We start from the raw sequence: 24,178 nt of genomic DNA on the forward strand, positions 1-24,178 counted from the left end.
AACATGAATTCCACTATCCCACCCGACAACCCACGTCAGACACGGTCACAATAACCAACTATGTAGATAAGTAAAGTAAAAAAAAAAAAAGGTAATAGAAAAAATAAATAAGGTAATTGTAATAACTGTACACATCAAACATCAGTATTAACAATCCAGTTATTAAGTCATGTGCAATAATATATGACAGTCACAGCAGCAATTCTTCTGCAGTAGTAGAAGTACTTTCACTCATTGATTCGTCAAGTGTATTTTTTAACCTGACTTGGATTTTGTTTGCAGGATTGTAGTGGAATACTTTGAAAATGTGGTGCCTTTACTCAAGAAAAGAATCTGGATGATAACTTGTTTCTGGAGTTGGTTGAGTTTTGTTGCATCTCCTATTTCGATGTAGGGTGACATTGGACCGCCAGGGCCTCAGGGAAACTCTACTCATCAGCAGGTTCTGCCCCCCTACGGACCCTCTGTGCGTACATGTTCAACATTTTTATCTTAATTCATTAATCTGCAATAATGTTCAATGATGGTCTCTAAAATATGAAATATAAATATGAGGGTTACGGACACTGACACATGCACCAGTAATCCCCTCTTTCATTATTTTAGGGACCTCGGGGAGAGAAAGGTCTGAAAGGAAACATAGGAGATCCGGTATGTGATCACTCATTAACGTTCATACACATGTATACGTACATAGACATATATTAATATTAACGCCTCAGCATATCCATGTTCCTTCGCTCATGTTATCTTTTGTGCGGTTTATTTCAGGCTGACAACAAAGGAGAAACTGGTGTGATGGGATTCACTGGAGGACGGGTGAGCACAGGCACTCTTCTACACATTTAGCCAGAAACTGTCCTCTTTATGTGTGTGTTAAATCCTTATTAGCTGTTTATGCTGTTCTAGGGTAAATCTGGTAGAGACGGGTTCCCTGGACCAAGGGTATGTTTGTGTGGAATAATTAGAGATGTTGCCTCAGTATTGCATTACCAAAATGAAGTGTCATTTTATAATATATGATGATGAAAATTCTCTTTCAGGGGGATTTTGGTGAACAAGGACCAAGAGGCAGAGATGGTTCTAAGGTGAGAATGCACTTGGTCAATGATCCCTGATTATGCATCTGTGCACTAGTCACTGGAACAAAACCTGAATGGGCTGTTCAACACAGTTTTATATCGTCTATAAGTCTGGGAAATGGCATAACTATCATGCTATTATGTGACTATGATCAACTTTTTGCTCAAGTGGTCTGATTTTAAGGCACTACAGGAAAAAACTTTTTTCATGCACTGGTCAATTTTAGGCTATTTTAAGATGGCATAATTTATTACTTATTATTTTGCTTCCACAAAATGTCTTTTTTCAGACTAGTGGAAATAAACCATCCAAAATACACATTTAGTTTTTTTTTTTATTACAGTCCATTTGTGTCTATAGATTTCTCCTAAATTCACAAACACTTAGCATAAGATAATGCCTCATTTGCACATTTAAACACATTCAGAAAACTGAATGTAAGTAATCAACTGTGGAAGTTTAGTGGTCATATCTATTCATTCTAATATTCACCTGTAGATCCTCCCATCAGTTTATACATGTGCTAAATCTGAGTTTGAATGAATGAAAGACTAACATTAAGTTTGTGTTTTAGGGAGTTAGAGGTGACCCTGGAGAACTGATCTCATCAGGATCCTTATGGCCCTGGTCTTCAACAGGTACGGTGGTTAAAAACAGAGAAACAGTCAAATAATCAGCCAAGAGAAAAGAGAAAGAGTTTGAAGATGAAACCCATGTACTCTGAGAAAATAGTTGCTGACATGAAGTGAAACTCTGTGGGGAAATTAGTGACATTACTGAACTTAAACTGAAGTTGTCAGAGGAAAAGGTGCATTGTTAAAGACAGTTATTGTTGGTACATTGAGGAGTATACGTCATATTGGTTTAAAAACGAATGTGGCAGTGAACACTAGCGACAAATGTGGTAAAGAAAGCTCCCAATTATTACTCAAAGAAGATCATTTTATTTGATTGTATTCCATATGTATTGAACAAACAGAACAATCAGTATTATTATTACAGTATATTTATATTTACAGTGAAAAACTCTTTATAATCCTTCATATATATAATATGTCACAAAGCCACATTAGACTGGATTAAAGCAGTCTGAGGCAGTGTCACAGATGTACGAGGGTAAGAAACTAAAACTTGTTTCTTTTATTATGATTTCACTGTGATAAGGTGGTCCTCCCGGTCCTCCTGGTGAACAGGGGCCACAGGGAGAGAGGGGCCCAATTGGAGACCAAGGCTTCCCCGGACCCCCAGGACGTCCCGTCTCTGAATCACAGCAACTAGGTCTGTAAACTGAAGCTATACTAAAAGATGAATCCACACACAGCATACAAGTTAAAAGACCAGTATATCTATATAAATTGCAATGGTCAAATTCTGAGGTCAATTTCATTTATATATTCCAGATGTACGACGTCATCTTTCTTTAGACTCTTACCTCAGATGAGAAAAAAACATACAGTCAGGAAAAAACTCAACACACACACAAAAACAACTTTAATAGAGAATAATGGAAAATATTTCAAGAAGAGGAACAGATGAGTGTTTCTATCAGACATGGAAAAGATGACTGTACATACAGTAGTAGAGTCACTTTATAAATTGACACAATGAAAATATTAATGTTCATTAATATGAATAAACTTATGTATCTAATGTTAGAATTTATTGCAAAGTGGACATCAACCAAAACACATCCTATATATTACAAATACCTGAAGGACAGACGGACTAGACACACATGAAACTTAAACATGAGCATCATGAGACTTAAACGTGAGCATCATAAGACTTAAACGTGAGCATCATAAAACTTAAACATGAGCATCATGAGACTTAAACATGAGCATCATAAGACTTAAACATGAGCATCATGAGACATAAACGTGAGCATCATAAGACTTAAACATGAGCATCATGAGACTTAAACGTGAGCATCATAAGACTTAAACATGAGCATCATGAGACTTAAACATGAGCATCATGAGACTTAAACGTGAGAATCATGAGACTTAAACGTGAGCATCATGACACTTAAACATGAGCATCATGAGACTTAACCATGAGCATCATGAGACTTAAACATGAGCATCATAAGACTTAAACATGAGCATCATGAGACTTAACCATGAGCATCATGAGACTTAACCATGAGCATCATGAGACTTAAACATGAGCATCATGAGACTTAAACATGAGCATCATAAGACTTAAACATGAGCATCATGAAACTTAACCATGAGCATCATGAGACTTAACCATGAGCATCATGAGACTTAAACATGCGCATCATGAAAATTAAACATGAGCATCATGAGACTTAACCATGAGCATCATGAGACTTAAACATGAGCATCACGAGACTTAAACATGCGCATCATGAAACTTAAACATGAGCATCATGAGACTTAACCATGAGCATCATGAGACTTAAACATGAGCATCATGAGACTTAACCATGAGCATCATGAGACTTAAACATGAGCATCATGAGACTTAAACATGAGCATCATAAGACTTAAACATGAGCATCATGAAACTTAACCATGAGCATCATGAGACTTAATCATGAGCATCATGAGACTTAACCATGAGCATCATGAGACTTAAACATGAGCATCACGAGACTTAAACATGCGCATCATGAAACTTAAACATGAGCATCATGAGACTTAAACATGAGCATCATAAGACTTAAACATGAACATCATAAGACTTAAACATGAGCATCATAAGACTTAAACATGAGCATCATAAGACTTAAACGTTAGCATCATAAGACTTAAACGTGAGCATCATAAGACTTAAACATGAGCATCATGAGACTTAAACATGAGCATCATAAGACTTAAACGTTAGCATCATAAGACTTAAACATGAGCATCATAAGACTTAAACATGAGCATCATGAAACTTAAACATGAGCATCATAAGACTTAAAAGCTTAGCATCATAAGACTTAAACGTGAGCATCATAAGACTTAAACATGAGCATCATAAGACTTAAACATGAGCATCATGAGACTTAACCATGAGCATCATAAGACTTAAACATGAGCATCATGAGACTTAAACATGAGCATCATGAGACTTAAACGTTAGCATCATGAGACTTAAACATAAGCATCATAAGACTTAAACATGGGCATCATGAGACTTTAACATGAGCATCATAAGACTTAAACATGAGCATCATAAGACTTAACCATGAGCATCACGAGACTTAAACATGGGCATCATGAAACTTAAACGTGAGCATTATAAGACTTAAACATGAGCATCATGAGACTTAAACATGAGCATCATGAGACTTAAACATGAGCATCATGAGACTTAACCATGAGCATCATACGACTTAAACATGAGCATCATACGACTTAAACTACTTTACATGTGACATGATATACCACAGTCATAATGTAGCTGCTTGAGCAGGTAGAACAAAGGGAACTCACAATCTCAAAAGTGTTCTCCAAGATAAGCGTAACCAAATGCCCAAAGTAAAAATGTTCGTTTTAATTTCCTTTTGCATCTTTCAGTTTTGGATTTCATGGGGCCATTTGGTATAAAAGGCGAGCCAGGAGAGAAGGGCCAATTAGGGGATCAAGGACGCCCTGCTGACAGTGCAGGACCCCCAGGAGCCAGCGGGCGCCCGGGGGCTAGGGGCCCGCCAGGTCCCAAAGGATCATGTGAGTGAGTGAGTGAGTGAGTGAGTGGGTGAGTGAGTGAGTGAGTGAGTGAGTGAGTGAGTGAGTGAATGAGTGAGTGAGTGAGTGAGTGAGTGAGTGAGTGAGTGAGTGTGTGAGAGAGTGAGTGAGTGAGTTTCTTGTTTATTCATTTTAAATGTTATCTCCTTTGAGTCTGTACCTTTACAGTATTTCTATAAACCCTTGTTTCCACCAAGAAGTCCCATTTAGTTCAGTGCGTTACCTATTAGAATGGTTATTTTAGCACAAAACAGATCTTGTGGCGTGTTTGGGTACATGTCTGTATGAGTTACATATTGTTCTAAAGGTACTATACCAAAAGTGTTTGATGGAAACACAGCCTATGTCTCTATTTCTATTCTCCAGGGGCTGAGTTCTTCAAGGGGGGTCCTGGTGGGAGAGGAAGGCCTGGAAATGCAGGCTTTAAAGGAGTGAAAGGTGTTGTAGTTATACTGATCATGTTAAAGAAAGTTATAGATTTCTGAAGTACTTACTCAGTCACACACTGTGTTTCTGACCTGTTGGTGCAATGGTGTGTAAATTTAGGTGATCATGGCATGTGTGAATGCACCGTTATAAACTCTCCACCGGGGCTACCTGGCCCAGCCGGTGACATTGGGGATGCTGGGATGACTGGAGAGTTTGGTCGGGAGGGTGATTTAGGAGAACCGGGTCCCCAAGGACAGGACGGATTCCCTGTAAGAACAATCGAGTCATCTCCATTCTTTCTTTTCCATTGTTCATTTTAAGCCCTTCTCTGTTTCCTCACACCGTTCTGCTTTGTCTCGCAGGGAGCTCCTGGGCTCGGCGGTGTGCCGGGACTAAAAGGTCAAAAAGGGAAAGCGAGCGTGGCCTCACAGAAAGGTGAAGTGTACCTGTTCTTTCATCTCATTTCAGAAAACAGTGACCCCTGTGCTGCTGTGAGTGCATACTGTATTGTATTTTATGTCTATGCATGTGTGTGTATGATCACTACAGGATATTCTGGAGACCCAGGGGTTGACGGGCAAGATGGGGAGCCAGGAGCGTTGGGTGTTCCAGGCCGAAATGGTTCACCTGGTATCCCTGGAAGCCAGGGTCTTCCAGTGAGTCACCAGTCATAATAGCAGTTTCATATCATCATATTCTATCGATTTAAAGTGGCATTATGTCTTTTTGTTCATTTCCGCTCATGACAAATCAAGTGTTTCCTACTAAATGATTGTGCTGGTTGATCAACAGGGAGAAGGTCCCAGAGGACAAGTTGGAGACAAAGGTTTCCCAGGTCGCCCCGGCCCACCCGGCACACCTGGGTTAAGTGGAGAAGATGGTAAAGTACTTGGGGGGCTCAAGGGCCAACGTGGTTTACCTGGTGACGACGGCCACGCGGGCTACGATGGAGTTCCAGGAACACCTGGAAGTCCAGGTGAGAGGTGGCTGACTGCTTCCTTCCATCCCTTTACCTCAATATGGTGTTGCTTATTTCTCATTTAATGCTTCATGTCTTTATAATGATTTGATCTGTTTGCATCTACTTTTATTTGTATCTTGCCTGTCTTAAAATGGGAATGAACATTAATAGCTTGTGATTGAAAAAGGAGGAAGCATGAAAATGTATATTTTTGCCATTTATTAACTTCTTTTCTTTGCCTCCTGATGTCACCTTGATGCAGGGGTTGCATCCTTCAAACCAGCTGCAGCGAAAGCTTGTTTGAGATAATGCTTTTGCTTTTGAGTAACTCTTGTTCCGAATGCCTCTCTCTCTCTCTCTCTCTTTTACTATTTCTCATTTGCAACCGAAAGGCGGCTGTAGTCCAACAGGAGATGGAGAACAGGTGGATGTAACAGGTAGCTGGTATAATAACATTTTCACCTTATTGCTCCTTTTGTAACAACTCTGTTGTGCTTCTGCTCTGGATTATTTGACTTGTGGGCATGATCATTTTTTTCAATTGTTTACAATTTAAGATTAAGTGTACTGAGATACCTGCTTAAAAAGTTATAATACCATGTGAAAAGCAATCCACGCTGGGCAGCAGATAAAAATCACTTGCACCAAAATAGTAATTCCAACATAAATGGTTTAAACTTTACATACAACCATGATGTTACCCTAAAGACTGTTTTTGTGCTTGTAGGTCCTTGTGGTACTTTTCCAGGACCTCCTGGCTTACCTGGACCTCCAGGTCCCATTGGATTACCAGGTTTCCCAGGTAACACAACAATTTTTAAGTTTCTGCATTTACCATTAACCTGATTTCCTTCCACCCCAGCGCATCTGGAGGAAACCCACGGGAACGGAGGAATAACCTACAAACTCCCAACATAAAGACCCTGGAGTTCAAGTCCAGGACCTTCTAGATCAAAAAACTAGTGTTGAATGTTGCTGCAAGGAAGTCATTTTTGATGCCTTGTTATGTAAATATTTTGTGAACCAACAGGTCAATTTGGCGAAAAAGGCTTCAAGGGTCTACCTGGAGCACAGGGAGAGAAAGGAGAAACAGGAGATCAAGGCAAGGGTGGTCCATCTGGACCACCAGGTAAGGGGTGACAGAAAAAACAATATACTGGGCAATAGTCAGATAAAATCACATCAGATCTTTGATTTGTCTTTGGTCAAGATCATTTTCTTTTATCATCATTTATGGTTCCTCCAATACAGGTTTTTCTGGTCCCCGTGGAGACTTGGGATTTCCTGGCAGCAAAGGTTCAGTAGGAGCCCCTGGTGTGCCAGGTGTGCCCGGTCGGTATGGGGCACGAGGTGAGAAGGGTGCTCACGGAGAGATCTTTGGAGCATCGCAAGGACCTCCTGGTGATCCAGGGCTGCCTGGACTTCAAGGGATTAAAGGTCATACTGGTGATCCAGGAGAGCAAGGCTATCCAGGTTAGCCATATTCTCACGGTCACCTACATATATTAAAACTCAACAGTTAAATTTGCCTTCCTCTCTTCATCTTGCTTTACCTTGTTGCCTTACCTTTAGCATCGGGGGCATCATTTAAAAGAATATCTAATGTTCATATTCATCCTTCCCTCTAGGAATGCCCGGCATGCCCGGTATGATCGGCTACAAGGGTGAGAGTGGCCCCCTAGGCCTGCAGGGGGAGGAAGGGAGGCCTGGTCCAGCGGGCAAGTACGGCTACCCTGGTGATCCTGGGCAAGCGGGTCCACCTGGGCCACGTGGTGGTACTGGACAGCCAGGTTAGATTAACATACACGCTGACACACTCTCTCTCAGAAATGTTTTCATGTCTGACATCCTTCTGACACATCATCCTGCTCCCCAGGTTTCACTGGAGAGAGGGGAACTGAAGGAGACCCTGGTCCTCCAGGTCCAATGGGATTAAAAGGCATCCCAGGGAAGTACGGTAATGATGGTGTCCCTGGAGAGTATGGCCCATCAGGTGAACTGGGTAAGCCTGGTGCAGATGGACGCTCAGGACTTTCAGGAATGAAGGGTTCGTTTCTCAGACATTTACTTGAAGAATACAGAGTGATTTTTTCATGATTGAAGCAGTTTTGGTTAGAATGGTTTGTCTTATGGGATGCCTGATGATCTCTCTTTCTCAGGATACAAAGGGTCTCCTGGCATGTCAGGTTTTGAAGGGAACAGAGGCAATGCAGGGGTGAAGGGCTTCAGTGGGTTCAGTGGGGTACCTGGAGAGCCGGGCCAAGCTGGCCCAAAAGGAGTGACGGGTCGAAGTGGAGAGAAAGGTGGGACTGTTGGGTTATAAAACGTTTGGGATCCCACTGGGTCTTAAGTTTGTTCTTTTTATGTTGAGACCACCACACAAAATGTTTAATTTACCGTCTCTTGTCTGCCAGGCGATCGTGGTTTGAGAGGGCCACCCGGGGACAAGCCTCTAATCCCTGCCCAGGTGATTGTTGACATGAAGGGAACCAAGGGAGACCAGGGAAAATACGGAAATCAAGGTTTCATCGGGCCAAGAGGTGTGCAGCCGTAGTAAAATCTGATATCAGCCACTCTCTCTCTCTCACCTCGTCTGTCCTCTCCCGCTTCACTTCCTCACCTCCTGCTCTGTTCCACAGGTACTAAGGGTATGCCCGGTGTGCCAGGCTACGAGGGAAGTCATGGGCTTCCAGGAGAACCCAGCAGTGAAAAAGGTTACCTAGGAGATCCAGGTGCAGAGGGGTTGCCGGGCATTAAAGGAATGCCAGGCCTAACTGGAAATCGAGGAATTACTGGTTTTGACGGAATGCAAGGCAGCAGGGTGAGCGGGACCATATTGGAAAATTCACATGACTCCATGCTAGTTGTACATTGTCTTCTTTAGCTCTGGAGGGAGCTTTCCATGGCATTAAAACATAACCCTTCAGCCCCTGAGGTGGGGGGCCCCGCGATTCCTTTATAAATGGATGTAACTTGTATAATAAAGATGGACGTGTGAAGGCAACTCAACCACAAAAAGTCCGTTTGTATAGAAATCAATGAGAAAACGGCCCTACTTCTCAGTTAATTTATTACCTCCATAAACATTTTCCTTAATGAGTCCCATTTAGAGTAAAATAGACGATAAATCAGGGTATGCTTTAAGGTGTGGCTACCTTCTGATTGACAGATCGCCCTGCTAGCAACAGGGGAGTGGTTTAGCAATACATTTACACACTATATACATTAAAATATTCCTGAACTTGTTTTGGGGTGTTGTCAGAGTTCAATTCGGAGGACTTTCACCCTCTCACAGTGAATTTTTACTTAATTTAAGGTAATTGCAACATTGTGGTCGCCTGAAAATGTCTTGATCAGCATTTGGTTGCACCTTGCTAACAAAGCTGACATTAGCTATCAACTGCAGCGAACGACGCCAGCAACAGGAGCTCCCAACTTCCCCACTAGTAATAGTACACCAGATGATTCATGTCAGCCGGTTGAAAAACCGTCAGGTGTTGGTGCGCTATTGAATTGACAGCAGAGTGCACCAGCTCCGCCCCTTTTCCAAATATGTTCATGTCCAGTTTCAAAAACCAAGATGGCGACAGCCAAATTACCAATCTCCTGACTTTAAAACATTAGTCCACAAACTAAGTAGCTACGACCTCATCAATTTGACCATTCTTTTTTTAATCTAGCGTGTCCCCCTACTTTATGAAAATGCAATATTAAATTTCAAGTATCTCTTTAGGTCTACTAATTGCAATTATTACACTCACTCTGTCACTTTGCTGTTGTTTGTGCAATGTAGCTACTAATACATAGTTAATACATTTCTGTCGTTGCGACATCTCATGATATATTCTAATATAAATTGCTCATTACTTTCTAGGGAACTAAAGGAAGTCCTGGTGCCTACGGTGCATCAGGAAACAAAGGAAGGAAGGGGGCCAAAGGTAAAACCTCAGAATTAAACTCCGGACAGATGGGGCTCTAGATGCTGATTCTAAGATTGTTGTGATGAAAATAAAATGAAAATATTTTAAGCATTTTAAGCATTTTGATCAGGTGAGACAGGCCCACGCATAGACCTTCCAGGAAACCCAGGATTAAGAGGAGTGCATGGACTTCCAGGAGAACCAGGTACAAACTGTAGCTTATACAGCTTCTGTTACTTTACTTTATCTGCAACAGTCAAAATACTAGAGGCTTATTCGTGGCTGATATGAGATGTTTGATATCTCTTTTACAGGCGAGAAAGGATTATTTGGACAAACAGGGGAAAGGGGTACACCTGGTTTTGATGGAATTGAAGGGAGAAAGGGAGAAGCAGGGGATCCAGGAATATCAGGGTTCCCAGGTAAGAGACCTTCATTCTCTTCCTTATTAAATTTTATACTGGAAATTGTTGCAAAATTACATTGATACTTTCACACAATCTTGTAAACAACATTTTTGTTTTTTTATACAGGCTCTGATGGGCAGAAGGGAAGTCCTGGTAATCAAGGTATAAAAGGCTTTCCTGGAATTCCTGGAAAAGAAGGACATCCAGGTTTTCCTGGCTTCTCAGGAAACAAAGGTAACATGTCCAGACCAGCTTCATGTCTTTCTTTCTCTTTAAGCTAAATACTTGTTGTCCACCATGTTCCTCTATCTGAGCTATGCAAATGTGTGCAGGTTTCCCTGGCCTGAAGGGTCTCTATGGATTACATGGACTGAAAGGACAAAAGGGTATCCCTGGAACACCAGGTATTCCCTCAAATAAAAAAAAATATAGAGATATTTTTTTGTGCACTTTTCATGACTAGAATATACTAGGTATGTTGCCAGTTAAAATTGAATCAGATCCTACTTTCATAGATTACTTACAGCTTAAGCATCCTAAAACATATTTTCTCAATCAGCTTCCTAACTAGGAATATTGGGCTCCAACAAGAGTTTTTGTTATTTCTCATGAGAGGTTTCTATATTTGGGATTTCTTTGTGCTCATCTCAGGCTTGGTTAGAAAAAGGTGACATCACATACTTCTGCACATCATGGGTTAAACCCCTTAGAAATAAAAACTTTAACTTCAATTGTTGCTTATCTAAAATTTGGTGTTAGAAAAATACTAAATATTTGAAGCCATATTTTCCATCAGTGAGTAAACTCTCATCTCTCTAATCAAAGTATATTTCTTCACTAGTTCTTCACTACATCAAGTGTCTGTCGAGTAGAAACCATGTCTTGGTTTTTCTGGTATGTAAAGACCTGTTTGTATTTTTATCAGGACTGGATATCGCTGGACCAGCTGGGGAGCCAGGAGCCAAAGGAGAGAATGGAGAGGATGGTGACCACAACAGCCAGCCAGGTTTCCCTGGCACAGCGGGTTTGAAAGGCTTCCAGGGACCTCCAGGTTAGCCATTCCTCTTCTGCAGTAAAATGAGTCAGCTAAGAAGATATTTTAATTATGTTAAACCATGTTAAGACTTAAAACAATCTCATGTTTCACTTATTTAGGTGACTCTGGTCAACCTGGACTGCCAGGATTCCGCGGTCCTGTAGGACCAAACGGGACCTCAGGCAGACCAGGACTCAGTGGGGACCCTGGATATATAGGACCTAAAGGGTACCAAGGTGAGAAAATATAGTGGGAGTCAAAGAAAGCCATCGTTAGTCATATCTCTTCCTCCTCTTCCCCTTACATGTTGGGGAAGCTACTTTGAAAACATAGATTTGCAAACTACCAATTACTTCACAAGGGTGAAGATATGTAAAAGAGAAAAAAAGTAGTTCAAACTACTTGATTTTAAAAATATCAATTTGACGATGTACATGTGATACTAAATTATTACAAAATATAAAACAAAATTGTCACATACCAGCAAAAAAATGCCACTCAGTTGAGTTCATTGCGAAAAGTGTGCACTTGTTCACAGGTTATACATAAACCAAAAGAATAAAATACGCCACATTCACAGGAAAGTGCAGGGATGGTGGGCAGGGCTTGGTTTTGGCTCGACTTCGTCACAACTGCCTGTATTACTATGCAAATATGAATGTAGTTGATCTACCAGTAAGCTTATGTGGTTAAACTACTAGTAGTTCAGTACTCCTCAACACTGGGTATAAGTATTGACCAAACCCCCCACCACAGCGACTTCCTGGTTGATCAAATACAGAAGTGCCAAAAACTGCAGTTCTCCGAGTGTCCACTAGGAGTAGTTTGCGCGATCGAGCAATTTCTCATTGACTCTCATGTTAAATTGGCCGTTTTCATAGCATAATTAAACCTATTTAGGGCCTGGTACAAAAAATTTTTTTGAGTGACAGCTAGCTACTGGCCTTCACTTCTCCACGGAGGTATACGTCAGTCAGATGGACGTATCTCCCAACCCATAAGGTCACGTCAATGCCCTTTTTTGGTCAGAGGAAATGAGACGGAGTCAAAGAATGACAAGATGGGGACTCCCGTAGGCGAGTATGATTGGATCAAGTTGAGAGAACGGACCTTGATGGGTATGCTACGTCCATTTTTTATACAGTCTATGGAATATATGTGTGATAGATAATTAATTGAGACTTTGGGCATTTGCAATAGACACTACTTTTTTCCTTTCGATTGTGAAATTGTTTTGTGCACTACATAGTGGATACATTTACACACTCAACGTTTAGATACTCAGATAAAATGATGCTATATAATAAGTAAGGAGAGACTTTGGTCACAGCTTGTATCTCATAACTCACCATGTATTGTCTTCTCTGTCAAATAAGAGTTTGAATTGGTGGCTCAACATCAATTTCATTCAGTTCAGTTTTTGATTAAAACCAAGTTAGTTTAAAACCAAGAACATATATTTATTAAATAATCATTTTACAAAGTGAAAAATAGCAGTTTTCTGTTTTAAATATGAGTCTAAAAAAGGTGGCCTAAAGGTTAGAGAAGCAGGCTGTAGCTTAATATACTAGACAGTGGCTGCAGAAGTAAAAGAGCAAAGTTCCAGTTAAAGCTTTAGTTACAAAACATTCGATTATAAAGATTCTGCATCATGTACTGGGTGTGTTGATGTTTAAAATTCATTGTTACATTTTTGCAACTTATATACTCATTTTATTTATTTAACCCTAAGTGATTTGTTTCTCAGGTTTCCCTGGAGCCAGAGGGTATCCCGGTGCGGATGCTCCCCCTGGAGAAAAGGGCCTATCAGGATTCACTGGGTTTCCTGGAGTCCCTGGTAGGAAAGGATTCAAAGGAGATCAAGGTGTACATGGATACAGGGGGCCAAATGGTGTCTCTGGGAAGAAAGGTTAGCGTGATGACTTTTCTTTACTATGACTTTTGGCGTTTTTTTGACATACCATATAATAACATTTTGATTTGATTGACTTTTTACGACTTCGTTTCACATACTATACTATGACTTTTTATGACTTTTTCAACATACTGTACTCTGAAGTATTGAATACTTTCAAGGATAAGACTTGCATTAGCTTGTCTTCAATGACGAGTGAAAAAATTGCAGTGGTGAATTAAACTTCCAAAGTTGTGTTCGGTCACTGATGATTATTACAAAGATTTACAGCTGGAACAAAAAATCAGATTGTGATATAATTTCTTGTGGCACATAATCTGGCATCAATATAACAATATTCTGTCATGATGCTTTTGCAAGAACACAGCACTAACTGCTACGGGTGTTAACACTGGAATTGTACTACTTACTGGCAGTTCAGTTAACTTTTTTGCAACTACAAATAAACATTATTAGGCCTTGGTGAACTCATAGTGCAGGACAACATTCAACACAGCATATTAATAAAACCATCACGTCAATACATTTTACTATTCAAGAGTCAAATAAGCCACATATATGCAAAAAAAACAACAACACAAGATTAAAAGAAAATGTAGGCTACTTTAAAGAACCAAGATGGAGCACATGTTAAAAGGTCAGGATAGAGAATATATAGTTGGAATCTAGTATTAAATACTTCTCTGGCATTCAACTGATCATGATGTCTGAGTCTGTAAAATCCTGTTAATGCGCCTGTCTTCATCTTAATAATAATAAGAGCACCAGCCACGATCTGTGTAAAGCCTTGATACACTATTTTTCTTACAGGAGGGAAAGGAGAGCAAGGAATGATGGGAGTTCCTGGTATAAGTGGTCTGAAGGGAGAAAGAGGGTCAGCTGGTGCAAAAGGAAACACTGGATCGCCAGGTAAATTACCCACTTACACTCGATATACAGCCTGTGCGCTGGTTACCAGATATGTGCTTTTGTGTTGTTGTTTTTTTTGTTTTGGTCATTACATGATCATTCTGTGCTGCAGGTTTTCGTGGGTTCCCAGGAAACCAAGGTCCTCTACCAATTCCCATCGCAGTGCCAGGAGAGAGGGGCCCAGAAGGACGGCAGGGTATACAAGGACCAAAGGGGGGCAGAGGGGAAGTGGGGCCACAGGGCCCCCCTGGGGATACAGGTTAGTTCATTGTAACAAAACATTTAGTTGTGGGTACACTTTGGTAGCTGATTGCTTTCAGCACAAGTCACATAAACACAACATACTGAAAACAAACAAACATTTTGTTGTTGAAATGTCCAGCTCAACATGCACGTAACCTCCTTCTGTGCAGGTTTCATGGGACCCATTGGGCAGAAGGGCATGCCTGGGATTGGTGGTAGATCAGGAACGCCTGGATTTCGTGGAGAGATGGGACAAGTAGGCCACCCTGGTCTGCAAGGCATGGAAGGTGCGTCTGACACTGTGGGGCAAGATTAGGGTTAATATCCCTGGATTAAAGTAGGTAGAGACTCAAGTAGAGAACCATTTACTAAAAGGGTTTTCATTTTTATTTTTTGTGAATGTCACTTTAGTGAATAAATAAATAAACAATTAGCATTGAGCTAATTATGAACATGTCTGTTCACATTATTGTATAATTGTCTTAGCAGAGATGGTTGTCAGGGTTTAAAGAAAACTATGAAAGTATTTGGCCACGTGCATGAAGACATCTATATTCAGATAGATCAGATATATAAGTAAAGTTTTTTGGATTCCATGCATGCCAAATAACCTTAGTCACAACCAATGGCAGGTGCATGGCCTGCTATTTACAGTAGTTTGATTGTTTTTCTGATTTGGCTTTTGATTGGCCAGTTCTTGATGCCTTCTTCACAGAATATGGACAAAAATAACAGCCGGAGCCAGCTCAGTCAATGGCTGGCTGAATGTTGATATGAAACACTGACTAACAATAACATTTTAAAATGGCACTTCATATCAAAAGGGTTGCTGACCCCTGGTCTACAGTGATAAATGACATGGTTGTGTGAAACATATTCTGACCATCAGTACTGTATACACAGTAATGTATGAATGCATTATATATCATTTGTCACTCTTCAATAGGTCGCCGTGGTAGCCCTGGTATCCCCGGGTTACCTGGTATGCCAGGCCGCAGCGTCAGTGTGGGTTATCTGCTGGTGAAACACAGTCAATCCGAGCAGACGCCCATGTGTCCTGTGGGCATGTCTAAACTTTGGGAGGGCTACAGTCTGCTGTACCTCGAGGGCCAGGAGAAGGCCCACAACCAGGACCTTGGTAAGTCAGGGTGAAGTATAAAATTGTATGTTAATCCGGTCCATCTCAAGTTCTGAAGGGTACAAATATGTTCTAGGAATTTATCCAATACATCAGGCTGGTCCTCAAAATACACATTTTTCTCATACTGTCTGTCTGAAGAAACCTGTATATACCATTTGTCACCCCCTACCAAAAAAGCTAAGTCTGCTCTGATTGGTCAGCGTTTCTGTCTTCCACATCTGCGCTCTTGACATCTCATTGCAGTCGGGGAATGACTTCTTTATATATATATATATATATATATATATATATATATATATATATATATATATATATTAGTATATTTGTGACATTACAACTCTGCAGAAGTCCTGGCCTTGCTTAAAGGCACAGTTTCTGAATACGAACTGTTTTTTGTTTTTTTTTTGCGAATTGAGTGTTTTGATACTTTCACTCAACCTGCTTTGTAAAACATGATATGAAAATCTGGCTTTTGATATATGGGACCTTTTATTAGGGCCCAAGCACCGACCAAGTCATCGTCGAGGGACCTATTGTAACCCAAGTGATTATTATTGTTATTATTATTATTATTATTATTATTATTATTATTATTATTATTTTACCAAATGAATTGCCTTTTTGAGGCCCTCATCATATGCAATATGCAATATGCCAGTTCCCCAGACGTGCACCGGATGCGAGGGCCCGTCCATTGCTGCTAGCAGCTTTAATTTGAGTTTGTATCTGAAATGTGTGCCTTTTTTAAAGCGTATTTTGGTTGTTGGTTCTTTTCAGGTTTGGCTGGTTCCTGCCTCCCACGGTTCAACAGCATGCCCTTCCTGTACTGCAACCCTGGAGACATTTGTTACTATGCCAGCAGAAATGATAAGTCCTACTGGTTGTCGACAACTGCTCCTCTTCCCATGATGCCCGTAGAAGAGGGAGAAATCAAACCCTATATCAGCCGCTGCTCAGTATGTGAAGCTCCATCAGTTGCCATTGCAGTCCACAGTCAGGACATCACCATCCCTCAGTGTCCTGCAGGCTGGCGCAGCCTGTGGATCGGCTACTCCTTCCTCATGGTGAGTTCTTCTATAAATATATTGATCTTTCCCAGACTGGATGTTATAGGCGAGACTTGTTTTACTTTTTTTCAACACTTTACTATGACTTTTATAACTCTTCTCAACATACTATACTATGATTATTTCGACATACTATACTATGACTTTTTTTTGACATACTATGACTTTTTTCTACATACTATACAGTGACTTTTTATGACTTGTTTTGATATACCATACTTTGACTTTTTCTAACTTTTTTGACGAACTTCCTTTGACATTTTATGATTTTTTAGATACTATACTATAACTTTTTTTGTGACTTTTATGACATATTTAATGATTTTTTATGATTTTTTACATACTATACTATGACTTTTTTATGACTTTTTCAACATACTATACTATGATTTTTCAGAATTTTTTTCAACATACTATGACTTTTTCCCCCCTTTTTTTCAACATACTGATGTTTGACTTTTTATGACATTTTCCAATTACTATACTATGAATTTTTATGATTTTTTTACATACTATACTATGACTTTTTTGACATATTATACAATGACTGCTTATGACATTTTTCGACATACTATACTATGACTTTTTCTTATTTTGTTTTCATACTATACTATGACTTTCTTTTCTTCTTTTTTTTAATGAGGTCTGCGTTACACACTGGGAATGTGCAGACTGAGAGATGTGAGTGTTTACTGGACAGGGAGGGTCTCATGAAAAGGCCCAGTCAAGCTGCAGTGTAAGAAGTGCAAGATGCAGCCAGCAGGATTACATAATAACTACAGGCCCAAATTTGAATGAAATCTGATGGAAGGTTGTAGCATGAGCCATCGAAGAACTCATTACATTTGGAAGTGAAAATAGATCACAGGGTGAAAGATGCATACATTTTTTTTCAATTTCATTAACATTGTGAGATGAGGACATTTGCGCTGCGTTCATGTGGTGTCGGAACATTATAAGAAAAATTAGTTCCCAAGTGGGAAAATTCACACTGCATTGCCATTGTGAGATGCCTTGGGGATGCTTTGGCAGAGGTCTGTGCTGTCCGAGTGCCCTTCTAGTTAGATGATTAGTATTAATTATTGATTTTGGTCTTTACATGGGATTTGTGTGTAACCACATACTTTAGTGTACATTGAACTTCACACCAGCCTCTTTTCATCCTCTCGCCTTTGTCTCCACAGCACACAGCAGCAGGAAATGAAGGCGGAGGTCAGTCCTTGTCATCACCTGGCTCCTGCCTGGAGGACTTCCGCACAACACCATTCATTGAGTGCAACGGAGCCAAAGGCACATGCCACTACTTCGCTAACAAGCAGAGCTTCTGGTTAACCTCCGTAGATCAGTCGTTCCACACTGAGCCGTCGTCAGAGACACTAAAAGCAGGCCAGCTCCTGTCACGCATCAGCCGCTGCCAGGTCTGCATGAAGAACTTGTGAGAGACTCTGCAGTAACGCTGACACAAGGAAGTTATTGCATTGAAAGTGTTGCCTCTGTGTCCATGTACTAAACCAAACAAAGGAGGTTCTGAAATTAGATTTAGATCAATATAAAACTTTCTCCCCGAGCCAAAGCTCAGATACGCAACGACTGTGATGCATGAGCTTTAGGTTAAATGTCCCACTGTAGATAAAAACCTGAGAAGCCCCACAATGAAGTCAACAGCAATATGGGGACAAGTATTTTTGTATTAAATGTGGATTGGTGCTTACTGTTTAACTTATTACCTCAGCTACGATGACACATTGTTAACGACCAAGAGGCCGTTCACTACAGCTGAACCAAAGACGCCCATGTGTATGCACTGCTTCAGTTAATCTAGATGTTTTTATTGTTTATGGGCGAACAGCCCGCCATAAAGCCACTAACACTGCTTCTCAGCCAACTGAAGAGTGTGTCTGGAACAATCGTTGGTTGATAATATTCACAGTATTATTCTGCTTTTATTCAATTGCTCTTACAAAACCTTTTTTTATGATACGTCTTTTTTAAGCTGTTCATCCGTTTCAATTGCAAAATCCTCTTAACTCTTAATTTTTTTCATACACCTGTGTTCACTCAATGCACTGATTATCTTTGTATTTATACCAGCTGAATGAACTTGACCCCCTCCCTAAGAGTTTAAACATATATCTTTTCTAATACTACTCATGTCACACTCATTTTCCTTTACAAATCTACTTATTATTGAACTGCCAACAGGACAGAATGTAAACCGCTCGGATCAAAGGTCTGACTGCAGCAAACCCACGCTGTGGACACTGATCCGGGGTCTGATTCAAGTATTTTACACAGTTTAGAAAGTAGGTCAAAAGTTTGACTTCACATACATTCTCTCATTTGGAAATAAACTGTTTGATTAAACCAGGAATATACTGACAATTAACTTTATTGTAACATTGGTATTTTTCATAACAAGATTATTTCATCTGATTGTAAAGATTAAATGTTGTTTGTTATATACTTCTGATTGCGTCCTTTTACTCTCACAAACTTAACCTGCAAAATAAAAAATCTTTATTTCCACAGCATAATTTGACAGGTTTATTAACTTATTGAAAAGTTCCAAATGTGCCAATAAAAATCTAAAGATCAGTTATCAATACTTTAAACAGAACACAAAAGAGGTGATTCGTGGAAACCTTATAATAAACACAGTGCAGTGTGCCACCCAACCAAATATTTATATTTATAATTTTTGTCAGAAACATTCAAACAGAACAGCACAATCTTTACCAGGCAATATGACATTCACAGTATCCAGATAGCAGACATCCTGTACACGTCATAATAAGTATAATTTCAAACAAACAAATATACTACCCATTTTTAACATAATTTTTCTATCTCAGTGGGAAAGCCAATTTCTCCACCTCATGAATCTCTTTGATAATTGCAAGGCAATTTTCTCTGTAGTTGGGTCAGCTTGTAACCACTCACAAATAATTGCTTTTTTTTGCTGCTACTGTAAATATTTTCAGGACGGATCTGTCATTTCCTGTTATTCCTTCTGGCAGATCAAACCAAAATATACTGTTATGTGTCTTATATGTCATGTCAGTGGGATTTGTAGGCCAAGAATCTGCAGCACAAATATTTCCCAGGTTTTGTCATTAATAAACTTCCATTTAAATGTATATATGTATATACATATAGGCCTACTCTGATTTTCCCAATGGCATGTAATAGCACATACTATAACCTATAACCTACTATAACCCTTTTAAGGCATTTCATATGATATACTGTGAATACTACACTAGGACTATTTTAGGATTTCTTATTGTCTTTATTATAGCAGCTGGATATTGACAGGAAAGGTGGTAGAGAGAAGGGATGATATGCAGCAAAATTGTTATTGAAGAAGTCAAAGTATATAGTGTGTCAAACAAAAGGCCCAAAAAAGTCAGTCGATAAAACTGTGAACATCAATCATAGGCTAGGGTGTTTAAAACAGTCACAGCATAGTATGTTGAAAAAAGTCATAGTATAGGGAACCTCCAGCTCACTGACTAGAGGTTTGCGATGGGATACCACCAGCCACAATGCCAAATCAGGCCAGGGGCATGAAGAGGTAGGGCAATGGGCGTTGCTGTTGTGGCTGGTAATGAGGATCCTCTAGGAGTCAAGAACCCTCTTTTGTAGATCTCTAGGCTAAATTAAATATTATTCTGCGTACTTTAAAAAGCACACAGTCTATTATTGCTCGGGCTTATTGGTGGAAATCACTTGTATGTTATCCTGTTCGGCCATTTTGTTTATTATTGGTGGGAATGCCTTAAGCTTTAAACGATTCAAAAGACTTTTATCTATAAGAATTATCAGGGGTTTTTTTTTAATATCTTTTATAGTTTTTAAATAACTGTTTATGTTTTATGGTTTGCTCGCAGTACTTTTAAGCAGAAAACAGATTAAAGGTTTAAATGGGTCAAAAGCTTTGCTACTTCTTCGGTCTGAATGGGCAGTTTTAAATCAAGCACAGTTTTCACAAAATCAGAGTATTGGTTTCGTTAAATTTTCAGGATGTTTAAGATTTTATAATGGTTGTGTATGCGGTCGAATGTTCAGACCTAGAGTGCATGACATCCCAGCTAGAGTGTGGAGGAGCTGTAAAATATTCTGAGAAAATTCTTAACAACTTGCTCTAACTCCCACACTTTTCACCCTTCTTACATCAATTTAAGTCAAAACAGGCAAAGTTGACCTGCTCTGGTTCTCACATATTTGACCCCAACATCAAAATGATATCGATGTGTTCAGCAGAGTCACTTCTCTCTGGTAAGAATCATAATTTGGACATTGGACTCTAATAAAAAGATGTTCTTTGAGAGGGGTAATCTCCATTAAATTAACTTTCTGACCTGTGTACATAAGTGGCTGTCTACCGGTCATCATGGAAACCAGGGCTGCAACAGGTGACTTTGATTGATGGACACAGTGAACCAATGACTTAACAATTGCTGGGAAAACAGAAGACAGTACAAATCTAATTTGACATTTCCAATTGATCTCCAGGTCATTCATCTGATCCGTTTCCAGCGGAGTAAAGCCCTGATCACTTATCATTTAGCTTTGATACATCATCTGCAGGAGCAGATGATGTATCAGCCTGTTAAAGCTGCATCACACAGTCCATGGTAATAGCCAAGGTGTGTCCTTGTTGTTACAGTTCTCTCTTAAAAATATTGTAACGGACTGTGGAACCTGTTCATTTCAATGTTCAAATGTTTAGAGAGTCACTGTTCAGAGTTGAACATTGAGATTTGCTACAGGCCAGAGAAGTAAACATGTTGTAGTTTGAGAGGCTCTTGCGACAGTCCTACCGTTACTGTAGTAGTTAAAATAACAAAGTGGTCCTGAATCAGCAGATTAGCTGTCATCACTAATTGAGCAGCGTTTGTCCCGACCGTGTGTTGATGAACTTTACCAACAACAGATCTGGGGTGGCCTCTGAGATTTCAGCCGTAGCCTGAGAAGAGTGTTCGTTTGTGCATCAGTCACGATTAAACCTCCATCTGCCTCAGCTTTGAGCTGCCAACAGTCAGGATGTCACATCTCTACAGGGTGTGTGTGTCCAATGAAACACCTCAGCAGTAATGTGCTTTATCTTCTTTATCTGACAAGAATTACCTCTTGGATGAAGAAGTTCTGCTGTTCTTGGGCCAAACCTCATTTACAGAAGGAAATCCGCCTGTTACAGCAAAAATAACACAGGTAACAATATTTGTCATTTTATTCTTATATATTTGGCTGAAAAAAATATATTGAACAACAGAAAATATATATATCTTGTAAAACTGCCACTGAAATATGGGCTGCAGAAGCTTCTGTACCTTCAATGTCCACACGATGGCAGTATTGGGCTTCATGCTTTGTCATATGTTTAACATCCTTAGTGAGACTGTGAGAGATATCAAGAAAAAAAAGAAGCACAGCATCATTTAATTTGGTTACCAGAGAATTCAATTTCCTGAAGGACAGCTAGGATTTGTTATTTTAAATACAAACTTGCAAATTTAATTTTAGTGTGACTTGAATTTGCACGTTTTACAATTGAAAGTTTTTATTCATAACAGGATTTTGTGAAGTTGTGAACACACGAGTAGTAACTTTACTGGATTGTTTCGTGCTATTAAAAGAAAAACACTTACTGAAAACAAACTAAAGTTACAAAACCCAATAGAGTGGTGGCCGAGAGAGAGAGAGAGAGAGAAAGAAAGACAGAGAGAGAGAGAGAGAGAGAAAGAGAGAGAAAGAGAGAAAGACAGAGAGAGAAAGAGAGAGAGAGAACATAAGCTGCTCTACATCCAGTTATTTTATTATGCTTTATATTATTATTATTACTTAAGATTAATAAATTAAATCAAATCCAAAGGAGTATATGTTTTTGCCTTGCGCTATGTACCCCACAAACAGAGGACACATCCGATGGATAACCATAAAAAACCTAAAAATAACAGGAGCTGACCCATGGTGCTTTCCCTTCGAGGCATGTGGGTAAGGATCGGCCTCCATACACAATTAAAGAAATAGCAGCTGCATAAAAACCAAGACCTTGACAATCCGATTCTACAATACTTTTAAACCTGTGAATGTTCTCATTTGTCCAGGTCATCATTGTACCCGAAGCCATTTCAGTCAAAAGAGAGCTGGACTTTGTTATTTGTCTAGGCAACTATGTCTAGACATAAACCAAGTCCAGTTGCTTTTGACTGAAATTGCTTTAGGGAATACTTTTAAATTGTGTATTGCAAAAAAAGTCAGAGGAAAAATAAATGCAGAAAATTAACATTACCAAAACAAAACACTCCACACAAACAAACTAGAATCGAAGCCAACTAATTAAACTCAACCCACACACTTTTGGCACACGCTGATGTTGATTCACTGGAAACTTTGTGGCTCTGCAGAGCACCAGTTACAATATGTAGTTCCCTCCAGTGAGCTGTGATGGATGGGATTCCAAGCCAACAGCTCGAAGGACTTCACTGCCATTTATACATTTTACCATCAACAACAAAAGTCCAGCAGCCAAAGTCAGCATATAATGTATGGATGAGTGACAGTGTGGTGTAACAAGACATAGAAGGCAGTTTGAGGAGATTGCCAGGAGAAAAAATAAAGAGACAGACCAGAAATCAGAAACACAAATGATGGACAGATTACACTAAGTGGATGTAGAATGTAATAGGAAGCGCAATACAGCAAAATGACTGCAAACAGGTTGTTAGAAAACATTGCATTGAAAAGATAATGGCTTCTCCGCCTCGCTCTGTACAGTTCGTCTCTTCATGTTATTCATTCCCTATTTCCTTCTCATCTTACTGGGCCTTTAGCTGCAACAACACATTCACATGAGGTGCTCCTCCTGTCTACACTTTACACTAATGGAAAAGCTTTTATCTTGACTTTACATTTATATACTAAATCTTCTCTCGAGACCAAGGCTGCTTCTTTCTTGTGGGATAAGCCTGAAGATGTTCTGGGTTTTTAAGTAAATCTCAAAATAACCCCACCAAAACCATCAACTAATTTATCACAAAAACTGTATATAAAAGATGGAGGACGTGGTTCACACACACCCCTGCAGGCATCATATACACTTTAGGTAGGTATACGCTGCCTGCAGGCATCATGATCATGTCATCCATCAACATGAATTAAGCAGCCATGTGAAACTTGCAATCTCTTCACTATATGATTCCATCAGACCACACCTATAGCTACACTGTTTAAACTAAGTCGGCACCTATGCACAGTCCCATTATGTTTTACAGATATTAGTCGTTAACTAATAAGGGAAAACATTTTGTTTATGCTGCATTTTGTATCGTGCTACAGGCACTTTATTCAGCACGCTTTCTTG

The 24,178-nt window shown here is 39.7% G+C and overlaps 1 protein-coding gene across 2 annotated transcripts in view; it reads left to right on the plus strand.

Moving 5' to 3' along the window:
- The window catches only part of col4a2 (collagen, type IV, alpha 2), a 59,161-nt gene extending 39,886 nt beyond the window's left edge, over positions 1 to 19,275 (plus strand). The window contains exons 13-48 of one of the 2 annotated variants that reach the window (XM_083921661.1): positions 395 to 466; positions 607 to 651; positions 772 to 819; positions 910 to 945; positions 1,044 to 1,088; positions 1,658 to 1,721; positions 2,248 to 2,361; positions 4,617 to 4,766; positions 5,151 to 5,222; positions 5,331 to 5,482; positions 5,576 to 5,648; positions 5,763 to 5,869; positions 6,006 to 6,189; positions 6,567 to 6,611; positions 6,902 to 6,976; positions 7,205 to 7,303; positions 7,426 to 7,647; positions 7,803 to 7,964; positions 8,051 to 8,221; positions 8,334 to 8,477; positions 8,589 to 8,714; positions 8,814 to 8,995; positions 10,049 to 10,112; positions 10,225 to 10,299; positions 10,409 to 10,516; positions 10,628 to 10,735; positions 10,834 to 10,905; positions 11,427 to 11,552; positions 11,657 to 11,773; positions 13,285 to 13,446; positions 14,263 to 14,361; positions 14,474 to 14,620; positions 14,775 to 14,891; positions 15,551 to 15,742; positions 16,523 to 16,809; positions 17,997 to 19,275. In XM_083921661.1, the coding sequence (XP_083777787.1) occupies positions 395 to 466; positions 607 to 651; positions 772 to 819; positions 910 to 945; positions 1,044 to 1,088; positions 1,658 to 1,721; positions 2,248 to 2,361; positions 4,617 to 4,766; positions 5,151 to 5,222; positions 5,331 to 5,482; positions 5,576 to 5,648; positions 5,763 to 5,869; positions 6,006 to 6,189; positions 6,567 to 6,611; positions 6,902 to 6,976; positions 7,205 to 7,303; positions 7,426 to 7,647; positions 7,803 to 7,964; positions 8,051 to 8,221; positions 8,334 to 8,477; positions 8,589 to 8,714; positions 8,814 to 8,995; positions 10,049 to 10,112; positions 10,225 to 10,299; positions 10,409 to 10,516; positions 10,628 to 10,735; positions 10,834 to 10,905; positions 11,427 to 11,552; positions 11,657 to 11,773; positions 13,285 to 13,446; positions 14,263 to 14,361; positions 14,474 to 14,620; positions 14,775 to 14,891; positions 15,551 to 15,742; positions 16,523 to 16,809; positions 17,997 to 18,251 (4,317 nt within the window). In that variant the 3' untranslated portion in view covers positions 18,252 to 19,275. The remainder of the gene's footprint in view (positions 1 to 394; positions 467 to 606; positions 652 to 771; positions 820 to 909; positions 946 to 1,043; positions 1,089 to 1,657; positions 1,722 to 2,247; positions 2,362 to 4,616; positions 4,767 to 5,150; positions 5,223 to 5,330; positions 5,483 to 5,575; positions 5,649 to 5,762; positions 5,870 to 6,005; positions 6,190 to 6,566; positions 6,612 to 6,901; positions 6,977 to 7,204; positions 7,304 to 7,425; positions 7,648 to 7,802; positions 7,965 to 8,050; positions 8,222 to 8,333; positions 8,478 to 8,588; positions 8,715 to 8,813; positions 8,996 to 10,048; positions 10,113 to 10,224; positions 10,300 to 10,408; positions 10,517 to 10,627; positions 10,736 to 10,833; positions 10,906 to 11,426; positions 11,553 to 11,656; positions 11,774 to 13,284; positions 13,447 to 14,262; positions 14,362 to 14,473; positions 14,621 to 14,774; positions 14,892 to 15,550; positions 15,743 to 16,522; positions 16,810 to 17,996) is intronic. The other variant, XM_083921662.1, reaches the window with a different exon arrangement.
- Positions 19,276 to 24,178: the final 4,903 nt, after the last annotated feature.

This window comes from Echiichthys vipera, assembly GCF_963691815.1.
Source record: "Echiichthys vipera genome assembly, chromosome: 10".
Classification (NCBI taxonomy): domain Eukaryota; kingdom Metazoa; phylum Chordata; class Actinopteri; order Perciformes; family Trachinidae; genus Echiichthys; species Echiichthys vipera.